A 12,477-nucleotide genomic window follows, 5' to 3' on the forward strand; every position below is an offset into this window, starting at 1 on the left:
CTCATATTTTTCTGTGAAATTTTTTTTCTAAAAGGAATGGTTTTATGTCAAATTGATAATGCCAAGTCTCTTATATGATCGCCGAGACTTGGGAAAAAATATCAGAAGAGCGTACATTAAATCTAGATAGTCCCTGTTCCCACTCAGGACCAGAAAGTAGAGACAACGAGACATCCTCACTCCTATATCACACAGCTGTTCCTCAAACATGCGTTCTGACAATGGTTCATATGACATCCTGATGCACAGGCCGCCTCCATCTGTTCACAGCTGCCTGGAACTCAGCTAGGATCTGTTTCATTATGGTGAATTATTGTGTTTAAAGTCCTCCAGTCTGGTGTGACGTCCCAGGTGTATGTACTGCACCTGTCCTATGTAGAATTTCCTCTTACTATGGAGACTCATGAGATTAATGGTGATTTCTCATAAATGATTCGCTTTCTTTCTAGAACCAGTTTCTTTCTGGTATACTAGTGAAGGACTCCTCCTATGTGTTTTTGGATAGAAATGATTGAACCAATGTGTTATTAGTAAATGAAACAAGAGAGGACATGAAGAGGGACAGAGAATTATAGGAAAGTCCCAAGAGGAAACAGTGGGGCACACTGGGTATAGATATTATCATACTATGTCTTATACATGGATTAAATTTTAAAAATATAAAATATGTAATGTAAAAATATCAATTTTACATAGTTTTAGAATTTACATACTGATGTATTTTTTACTCTGTGTTATTTCTCCCATAATCTCTTCTCTTCATTTTCTCTCCCCTCCTACTTTACCTTTATTCTACTAGACAACTCACTTACACATCATCTTGTATTTTTATTCATAGCTGTTATCATGCGATATCTAAAAACTACTGATATGAGTCTCATTTAACATTTGATTTCTAAGATCACCTTAATTAATGCATTTATCTCTAGTTCCATCCTAAATGATGTAAGTTTCATTTTCCTTGAATATGTATAACTTCTGTTGTGTTGTTTATGTAAACATTTCTTCTTGATGAGATCATCTGTTGATGATACATAGTTTATTTCCATAATTTTATTATTGTGATATTGCTTCAGTAATCAAGATGTTTACATGATTTCTGGAGTATATTTGCTTTTGTTCATTTGGGAGAGTTTTTCAATATACAATCTGGTGGACAGGCACATAGTCATAGCATATATATGAAAGGAGGCTGTAAATTTAATACTCAGTAGGTTTTAAATTTCCCATCACCGTCATCATCATCACAGCCTCTCTCAGTAAATCATTCTGATAACCTTGTCCCAGGTGGAACCACTGTCTCAGGCCTGAAATCCTTTGAGACCTTAGGTCATGATGTTACTTCCTCAGCATCATCTGAGGTCCCTGGGAAGAAGGAGTCTATATATATTCACAGAGAGGACTAGCAAGGGATTTCAGCATCCTGCTGCCTGACACAGGTGTCTGCCATCTTCTGCTTCAGCTGGACTAGGTCCTTATCTAAGGGGCTCCCTGCTCATGAATATGTAAAGCGTGTGAGTCTATGGTGGTAAATACAGGCATGTCTACAACAATAACAGCATATGATCAGTGTCCTCTCCACAGTCACTGTGCACACAGATCCTCACCATGGGATGGAGCTGGATCATCCTCTTCCTGGTGACAGCAGCTACAGGTAAGGGAATCCAAGTTCCAGACTTGAGGAGGGGCCATGCACTCAGGTGACAGTGACATCCACTTTGCCTTCACTCCACAGGTGTCCACACACAGGTCCAGCTGCTGCAATCCGAGTCTGAGCTGGTGAAGCCTGGAGCCTCAGTGAAGCTGTCCTGCAAGACTTCAGGATACACCTTCACTGACTATTATATGCACTGGGTGAAGCAGAAGCCTGGACAGGGCCTGGAGTGGATTGGATTGATTAATCCTAATAATGACGGTACTAACTACAATCAGAAGTTCCAGGGCAAGGCCACACTCACTGCAGACAAATCCTCCAGCACAGCCTACATGGAGCTCAACAGCCTGACATCTGATGACTCTGCCATCTATTACTGTGCAAGAGACACAGTGTTGCAACCACATCCTGAGTGTGTCAGAAACCCTGCAGGAGGAGGAAACAGCCCTTGGACTGAGAGGACAGAGAGGATCAGCCTGGAGATTTGCCCATAAATCATCACACTGAGTGTCCCTTTGTCACTTCCCAGACTTAGAGGGTTTTGTCAACGTTTCAAAAGTACTGAAGAGAATAAGTTAGGATGATTTCCGCTGCCCTTAGACCTCACCATACCTTATCAGCTGTTTAACAATGACATTATCCATGAATATTATTCTTTTTTAAAAGAGCAAATATAGGGCATACTGCAGCAATGCATGATGATGTTTACAGCTCTTACATAGAAGGGTCTGGAAATGATTCTGGAGTAGCTATGAATGGGCTATAAATAAGATTATTCCCATAAGAGACAAACCAATAGAATGCAGAATTAAACCTGCCATTGTCACCAGGGTTAGACACTCAGGAATAATGTTGATTGTACCTGTTGATTTCATTCTGATGAGAGACAGCCCATCACTAGGATTCTATGTTTAATCTTTGGGATTCAGACAGGAGTCCACAAGCAATTAAGGCTCAGTGAATAAAGTTACAAAAATTTCACATCTGACATGGCTCAGTCTATATTGTTTGTACCCCAATCCCGGAGATGATGTGGACTTTTTGTCCGACAATAAATTTCTCTTTTTCTTCAAGTTTAACTAATTGCAACAAGCAACTAATTGTTGTTCTTTTCCAATAGAATTCTGAGATCTCCTTTTAACCCAAACTCTCTCATCAAGGTCAGTTCTCAGCAGAAAGCATAAAGCTGTCACTGAGAAGTCCTTCAGTGTGTTAATGGACACATTCAATGACCAGTTCTCCCTAAAGCCTTGCATTACACTGTAGCAAGAATATTGAGCAGATTCCCTGTGCGCTCAGAAACAACCTTATTTTGAGGATGCTCAAGACCAGCAGAGGGCACTGCAAAACCAACTTTCACCAGGAAAGAAAATGTAGTAGGTGAGAGAAACATCTGGTGAGTGAGGGATCCTCTGAGACACTAAGGTTTCCTGTCCTGACTTCAACTAACTGCCGAGATCATGCAATACACTTGGTATAGCCACTGTGAGATGACTTCAGACTTAGTATAGTAAAAGTTCTTTGTTTAGTAATATTGCACATATATGTTTTATTCATCAGATGTGAACATTATAGGAAAGACAATCATCCATTGGCTGTACATATCAGAAGGCAACAATTTTGCAAATTGACATCATCATCAAAGCCATCTGCAGCAGCATCTAATTCTATCTGTAACTTCTGTCCCCTGGGGGAGGGGTTTTCTCAATTGGGATATTGTATGGTATCCTGGGATCTCAGTCCTTGAAGTTCCAGCCATAGTGCTGAGTCCTTGTAGCTCTGATGTAGGAGATCTGGTCCTGAAAGTGTGATACACTGCTCTGTGATACCCTTAGCTCAGGAGTAGAGAGAGGAAGAAAATTGGGATAATCACACATGTCCTTTGCAGAATTTAGGATTTCCTGTATCATTTTTCTTTGCATATTTTTCTAAAGCATAAGGTATTTAGTCAAACTGGTAATACCTAGCCTAATATGTGGTTTTTATGACTTGGGAAAAGAGTTTAGAAGAAAGCACCTTAAATCTAGACTGTCCTCATTCTCACTTAGGACATCTAATGGAGCAAAAATGAGACATCCTCATAACTACACCACTGCACTGTCCTTCACACGTGAGTTCTGACAATGTTTCATATGAGATCCTGATGCGTGGGGCCCCTCCATCTATTCCACATGCTCTGGAACTCAGCTGAGATCAGCTTCATCATGATCCTTACTCGTGTTTAAAGAATGAGTGTCCTCCAAAGCGTTGGGATATCCTGATTGTATGTACTGCAACTGTCCGGGTGATCAGATTACTCCCAAAACATTTCATTGTAGGTTAAGGACCAACTCGAATTTTAGCTGTGTAGAACTTCATCGTACTATGGAGATTCTTGACTTTAATGGTGATTTCTCTTAATGGATTCACTTTCTTTCAAGAAACAGTTTTGTTTCTGGTATATTACTGAAAGACTCCATCTATGTGCATATAAACAGAATTGATTGGGTTCATTGTGCTTTTAGTTAAGGAAACAATAGAGGACAAAATGACAGACAGAGACTTACTGGAAAGTCCCAAGAGGAACCAGTGGGGCATAATGGTTATACATATGCTCATACCATATTTTGTACATGGATCAAATTTCTAAAAATATAAAATGCAAAATGTAAAATACAACTCTACACAGTTGTAGAAATTTCATACACATGTATTTCATACAGTTTTTCTCCCAAAATCTCTACTCTCTTTTTCCCCTCCTCCTTTACTTTTATTCTAATACACAATTTCACTTGCACTTCATCATATATTTTTATTCATAGTTGTACGTAAGCATGCGATATCTAAGAACTACTGACGAGAGTCTCATTTAATGTCAGATTTCTTAAATGGTCTTAACTAATACATGTTTTTCCAGCTACATCCAAGTTTGTGGGAAGGGATCCCCATTGATTTGGGGATAGATGTTACATGGAATTAGTGATAAGAGAGTCCTCAGTCTTTGTAGAACTTCCTTGAATGCATGTAAGTCAGGGAAAAACCTTAGGATATTTTGTAAGTGTGTATTAATATCCATTGTTAACAAGGAAGAATACATCAGAAGCAGCAGGTAGGGAGAGAGGGTTAGAGAAAGACATAGAGAAACAGAGAGACAGAGAGACACACACAGAGCACAAAGATGAGTGCATATGCATCGGGAATATCTGGCAAGAGTTTGATGGGGGATATGATAAAATAAATTGTATGAAAAAAACAGTAAATGTTGTACATTTCTTGATGGTTTTATTAAAATGAAAAATTGTGTGCACACCTATTAAAGAACAGAAAGGAACCTGAGCCAAATCTCAAGCCTCAAATAACACCCTCTGTCACTCCTTTCCTCACTGGAATGGGGCACACAAGACTCTGCTCAGACTTTTTCTCTTGATCATAGCCATCCCCAGTGAAAAAATCTCTCTTTGACTAAAACATTCTCACATTTGTCTAGGGGACCAGAGACAGTATTCCCACAACAAATAGAATATAGAGAATAAAGCATATGAAAAGCTGGAGGACTGTGATGCTGAAAACTTTCCATTTTGTTTGGTTTGGAGTGAGAGACAAACGTTCAGAAAAGAAAACTGAGTTTTGTATCACTGGATACAAATCACAGTCCTGGATCATCTTGGCTGAGAACAAGTTCCTTTTTATAGAAGAGCTGGGTACTAGGACCCTGAATCATGCTGTGGAAACATCAACTGAAAATTCCCTAATGCTTTGCTCTTATCAGTCCTCTGTTAGCTGAAATTAACGTGTGAAGATTGCTTTTTATGTACTTCTTCCTGCAGTCATTGTATGAACATAATATTTTATACACATTCAGTTTCTAAGAAGTGTGATGAAGGCAATCCAAGCTTACTCTTACATGCAGTTATATTTTCCCCATCTGTTCCAAGTGAAATTTCTAGATCATAATAGGTGAAGCTGTGCATGAGAATTGTCCAGCAAGTCTTGTGAGAAGAAACCCACTGAGATAACATCATCTAACTGTGAAAAGGTCATAGAAATGAATAAAGACCGTGCAGCAGAGTCTGATATCCACATTCTAGACTTGGATGAATCCTATTGATCAGCCTTACCCAGGATCAGAAGCATCTCCCATAACAGATCATCCTGTAGAATATGGAGCACAGACCAGCAGGGGATGACCACACCTCAGCCATTCAGGTTCCTAAAGAACAGGTGCAAAGACAAAACAGCAAGGGAGGTCACCACATCAATCTGGAATTTCTTCCTTTTGCTGACTCACATATCACCCTGCTAAATGATTGAACTTGTCAGAGAAAAGATTTGGTCATCAAAGGACTCAAAGCAGAAGGGACTTCAGATCATCAGATCACTGCATTTGGTTGCTTTCAATGAAGTCACTTTCCTGCAGGTGCCACAGAAACAATCATAGTCCAAAAGAGCTCTTAGCCATAACAAAGTTTCACTAATAGTTGAATTAATTAGTCAATTAACCAATTACTCTGCAACTCTCCTTTCAAATACAGAGTGTTTGAAAGTATCTTCAACAAATGGTGCTGGCATAATTTTAGACTGTCATGTAGAAGAATGCGGATCGATCCATGTTTATCGCCATGCACAAAACTTAAGTCCAAATGGATCAAAGACCTCAACATAAATCCAGCTACACTGAACCTCTTAGAAGAGAAAGTGGGTGGTACCCTTGAACGAATTGGTACAGTAGACAGCTTCCTGAACATAACACCAGTAGCACAGACAGTGAGATCAACAATTAATAAATGGGACCTACTGAAACTGAGAAGCTTCTGTAAGGCAAAGGACACAGTCAGCATGACAAATAGGCAGCCCACAGAATGGGAAAAAATATTCACTAATCCCACATCTGCCAGAGGGTTGATCTCCAAAATTTACAAAGAACTCAAGAAGCAAGTCTCCAAAACACCAAAGGACCCTATTAAAAACTGGGCTGCAGAACCAAATAGAGAGTTTTCAATAGAGGAGTCTAAAATGGCTGAGAGGCACTTGAGAAAGTGCTCAACATCCTTAGCCATCCGGGAAATGCAAATCAAAACAACTCTTAGATACCATCTCACTCCTGTCAGAATGGCTAAAATCAAAAACACCAATGACAATTTATGCTGGAGAGGATGTGGTGAAAGGGGGACACTCCTCCATTGCTGGTGGGAGTGCCAACTGGTTCAGCCACTTTGGAAAGCAGTATGGAGATTCCTCAGAAAAATGGGAATAAACCTACCAAAAGACCCAGCAACTCCACTCTTAGGCATATATCCAAAAGATGCCCATTCATACAACAAAGATGTCTGTTCCACTATGTTCATAGCAGCTTTATTTGTAAGAGCCAGAACTTAGAAGCAACCTAGATGTCCCTCAACCGAAGAGTGGATAGAGAAAATGTGGTACATCTACACAATGGAGTACTATTCAGCAGAAAAAATAATGGAATCATGAGATTCACAGGCAAATGGATGACACTAGAAGAAACCATCCTGAGTGAGGTAACCCAGTCACAAAAAGAGAAACATGTCATGTACTCTCTCATATATGGATTTTAGACATAGATCTGGGGAGTGCCAGCCTACAATCCTATGGCCAGAGAGTCTGGGAAACAGAAACTACATTTAGTGGCTGGTTAAGTACTGAGCTGAACTCAAGAAAGCCAGTATCAGAGAGGGAGGACTGATGATCAAAGGGATTAAGACTGGGCTGGTTTAACCCCCAGAAACAGCTGACCAGACAAAGGTTAACTCTTGAATCCCAGGCATCAGCCTGGGAATCCAGCATGGGACTGATCAAGACCCCCCTGAATCTGGGTGTCAGTGAGGGGGCCTAGGGAATCTATTGAGCCTTGGGCAGCGGATCAGTACCCATCCCAAGTATACACACGGACTTTGGACTCCCATTGAACAATGTGAGGTGCACTCTCACCCTGAACTCTTGGGGAAGGGTCTAGGCCCTGCCCTATATGAAATGACAGACTATGGACACCCCATGGAGGGCCTCATCCTCCCTGGGTAATGAGGGGATAACGGGGGGGGTTTGGGGGAGGGCACGGGAGGAGGGGAGGGAATGGGAGAGGGACCTGGAACTGACTTGTGAAGCAACCTCGCTTCTTATCTAAATTTAAACTGGAAAATAAAATATAAAAAAAAACAAAATAAAAAAGTGACTTTCCTTAAGAGTAGTTTATATACCCAGTGAGACACCAGCAGAAAATATTTTGCCTTCGTAAAGAATTTATCAATTGAAGATAGCTTCTGTCTACTTCCCCTGTGAGCATCACAACTCCATCTGGTTTAGACTAGTTAAGACACTGTAATGCTGTCATAGACCCTCAGGTGTTAGTATGTGGGAATATGTACTGGCCTGACTTTAGGGAATTGACAGAAAATGCTCTCAGCTGCAGCCAATAAGAGCACTATCTGTGCATATTCACTATGTTCCCTTATAAAGGGGCCCTGCACACCTCCAATCATTACCTCTACCTCTTTCTCTATCTCCCTCTCTCTAACTGTTCCCCTCTTTACCTCTCTCTCCCTCCTTTCTTTCTCTACTCCTCTGTCTTTTTTCCTATATCCTGCTGCTCCTGTCTCTAGAGCTTGTCTCCGCAATTCTATTCCCCCTTTCTCTAATTAAAAAAAACTCTCCTTGATCCCTGTGGCATGGCATCTTTCCCTTGAGGGCCTCTTTTTTTAATTTACAACATCAGGGAGTTCATGTCTGCATCAAACCTGTTGTATCTGGAAAGCTTATCTCCTTGGTGTCCTCCAATCCCTATGGAATTTGTAATTCATGAGCATCTTCTTTTGAGGTTTCCCTAAGCTCAGTGGAAACAGATTTGAAGGCAACATTACATTGAATATTCCAAGGTCTCTCACTTTTGACCCATTCTCCAGCTTGTCTCTGCAATCCTTAGTACTGGAGGAGGTTCTCTAATAATGTCTGACTGAGACACTGTTCAATGAATATAGCAGAATTCTTTGGAATTGTTTTCTTGATAGTACATTCAGGATAACAGGAATATTTTCACATGTTCCACCTACCTAATCCTAGGTTCTTGGCCAACACAGTGTCAGAATTGATTCCATTGCATAACCATAATATTCCATTCCTTATCCATAATCTGATATTGGTTGAATCACTCCACATGTTTTTGATACTATTGCATCAAACTATATTGAAGGCATGTCATGACTTAAGATTTCTCCAGTCTATTCTTATGTTCTTGCCCAACATAGTGTTAAGATTCATTCAGTCACATAAAGTGAGGCTTAAATCTAATATGAGATGGGTGATTCATTCCTCAACCTTTTGGACATGATTGCATCACACTGTCCTTTAGGCACGTAATGATTATGGATATAAGGGTTTCCATTTACGTAACATATTTTCTTCACCTATTTTCTACTGACAGACATCTATGATGTTTCTAATTCTGGTATTATGAACAAAACAGCAATAACCATAGATGAGACAGTGTCTCTAGTCAGATGTAGAGCAGATTGTGTATAAGAACAAGAGTGGTGCTTTTGGATAATGGGATAGATATCCTCCCAGCCTCCTGTGGAACAGCCACACTGATTTCCAAGTGTCTGTACACAGCAGGAAACTTTGCAGTGTGAGGGGTTTTGGCTTCAAACTGATTTATCCAGATGACAGGAGATAAGTACTTAAGTCAAGGTTTTATAACCACTAGCAGATGCTTTCCTGGTACATCAAAGAATCCCATTCAGTCAGCGTCCAGGAGGGGAAGACCCTCTACTCAGGCCGTGCTCTTCAGTTGGAGGAGGAGAGGAGAGTGTTTTATACAGTGATTGTTGGGTCAAGCAGTATTTTAAATTCAGCATGGTTTTGCGAAAATCTCTAATATAGAATTGGCCTAGGGGATCCATGCCGGCCACGATGCATTCAGCATAGATTTCACCCATGTTAAGCACATTGTATTCATACTGGTCATGGGGGATGTACACTTCAGGGACATGCAAAATTAAGATTCTGTGATATGAGACATCACATTCCATCAAACACTTGAGACTACCAAGTGGCATTTGTCTCCATGTTGGTTGTAACTCACCAATTTGTTGAAAATCAGATACTCTATATCATGAGGATGACCAGCAGGTTACCAAAGACTTGATGCTGTATCATGTAGGTCCATGTTATCTAAAGACTTGATACTATAGAGTTGGGTACTTGAACAGGGAAGGCAATAAATGCGGCACCAGAACAACAGAGACTACGGTGTATTTCAGAATATACCTCAATTTCCATATATATATCATAAATATGTTGATAAGTGTGATCTTGAAAGTAATGTAATAATGCATAATACATTTGTCCAGTTTATGAAAATCATACTAAAAAGGCAGTGCATTCTGATATAAATATGTCTTTCATTTTATGATGTCGGAACATTTGCTGGACTACATGACCAAAAAACCACACTGAGGTCACTTAAGAATTAACATTGTGAAAGGAGCTTTTATTTGTCAGATGTTGGTGATTTGGATTGCACAGGTCAAATGTGCATTATACTTTATTCTCAGTTCTTGCTGCAAAACGTCCCATCACTCAAGATACAAATGTATTTTTATGATAATTCATCATCACAGTTTTTTCCTTTTTGTTGTTTTATTAATGAACTGTGTCAATTCAGGCAGTCTCTGGCCAACACTTTCTCATGATATGGAGACCTCTAGAGGTATCCTAAATCAAAACCAATTTTTACTCACATGTATTTTGCAAAGTTGAATTAAGCAATATAGGTTTTTGAGGAGGAGGCAGAGAAGGGAACTCTAGAATGATTATTTCTGAGCAAGTCCCCAGACTGATGTTTCTGTAATCTCCATTGTTGTGGAACTTCTGTGTCTCTTGCACATAAATAGATGGCAGAGTTGTCATATGTCAGGCTGCTGAGCTCCATGTAGGCTGTGCTGGAGTATATGTCTCTAGTCAGTATGGCCTTGCCCTGAACTTTACCCTGAAAATCCGGGTATTAACCCACACACGTACGGACATCTGATCTTTGACAAAGAAGCTAAAAATATACAATGGAATAAAGAAAGCATCAACATGGTGTTGAGGTTGCTTTGGGTTTTCTTTGTTGCCCTTTTTTTAAAGGTAGATGACGAAGGATACTGAGTGAGTGAGTGGACAAGAATGGGAGAGACAGTAGACACGCATGACAATTTCTTGATAAATATCCTCTCTGTTTGCAGGTGTCCAGTGTGAGGTACAGCTGGTGGAGTCTGGAGGAGGCTTAGGGCAGCCTGGAAAGTCCTTGAAACTCTCCTGTGCAGCCTCTGGATTCACCTTCAGTGCTGCTGCCATGACCTGTGCCCGCGAGGCTCCAGAAAAATGGCTGGAGTGGATTGCAAGCATAAATATTAAATCCAATAATTATGCAACCTAAAACGTGGATTCGGTGAAAGGCAGATTCACCATCTCCAGAGATGTTTCCCAAAGCACGGTCTACCTGCAAATGAACAACCTGAGAACTGATGACACAGTGAGGACAAAACCTCCCTGCCAGGATTATGAAGCCAGCAGGGGCCCTCAGAACCCATAAAGCCCAGGTTCTGACACAACTGAATTTTTTTCCTGTTTTATCCGAGTGTGCTCTCTATCTGCTTGTTTTCTGGGGGATACTTTTGGCAATCATAGACCCTAGGAATTTATCATGCCAGTGAAAACGATGAATTCTGCTTTGACAAACATTCTTAAAACAAATATGTCACTGAGTCGTACTTGAACAATATGCAGAGTCTTTGAGGGAAGAGTGATTCTTTGTGGTCTTCAGGATCAGCTGCTGGGGAAGCTCAGGAAGCTCAGGTTGATTTTCCCTCATACTGAGGTTGGGGTAGACCCTCGACTGTAACAGTGTTAGTAAACAGAGGGAACCAGGTGGAAGGGATCCAGACTCAGTCTCAGTAAGTACCTTGAGTTGTCGAAACCACTCTCCTTCCTGGAGGGTTCTGCATACAAAGTTAAGAAGTGGACAAATTGTTATTTTAATTGAAATATTTTCATTACAACATTCATCATGGTGTCTTCTGCTTCTCTGTTGATTTGGATACTTCTATTTCTGACCTCTGTGCATTAACTCAGAGCTCAGTTGCTCATGTGGAGCTAAGGGTTGGCTGTTGTGAGTTTTGGGCAGTGTCCGTCCTATTCTCAGAAGTTTCCTGAACAATCAGCTTCGAAGACTCAGAGAGTGGGTAAGTGGTGATTTTTTTGTCATACAGACACTTTGTATATTATGGTTTCCACTTTTGGGTTTTCACGGGATTCATGAGTGTGTGAAAAAACCTATTATAACAAGAGAAGTTAGTATAATGAAATTCTGAAAGAAATGATTTCTAAATATAACTCCTGTAGGACAGCTAATTTACTCTGCTATTTACATTCACATAACTTATTTGAAGATCTCATTCATTTTACTGGCAGAATTGAAAGAGAGTTTGAAATTTTACAATTAATCCTTTACCCCATATTCACAGCCTTCCCATTCCCGATACCCTGTGTGCAGCTCAAGTTTTTCACAGAGAACACACTTACACTGACAACCATCACCTCTCTCATTCATAGGCTCCATGTGGTTCACCTGCTGCTGTAGAACCCTTGGATTTGCTAAATTGAAGAACCATAAACAAGTCTGACATGGTGCAAGGGAAAATCTTTAGATTAATATATGTGAGATGTGTTTTACTCAACTACAGTTACTCAAGTTTCTCTAAGAGACAACCCCCCTAACAACAAATATGAATTTGTGTGTATAATATCGATGACATCATACTAGGAATGATTTTTGATGAATAAAG

General features: G+C 40.2%; 1 gene segment (V, D, J or C); it reads left to right on the plus strand.

Annotated features, from left to right (window-relative positions):
- Nucleotides 1–1,492: 1,492 nt before the first annotated feature.
- Nucleotides 1,493–2,163, plus strand: LOC101838363. The segment is given in 2 exon segments: nucleotides 1,493–1,654; nucleotides 1,736–2,163. Coding segments are annotated over 2 exon segments (459 nt in total).
- Nucleotides 2,164–12,477: the final 10,314 nt, after the last annotated feature.

Source organism: Mesocricetus auratus, unplaced genomic scaffold (assembly GCF_017639785.1).
Source record: "Mesocricetus auratus isolate SY011 unplaced genomic scaffold, BCM_Maur_2.0 Super-Scaffold_15014, whole genome shotgun sequence".
NCBI classification, from domain to species: domain Eukaryota; kingdom Metazoa; phylum Chordata; class Mammalia; order Rodentia; family Cricetidae; genus Mesocricetus; species Mesocricetus auratus.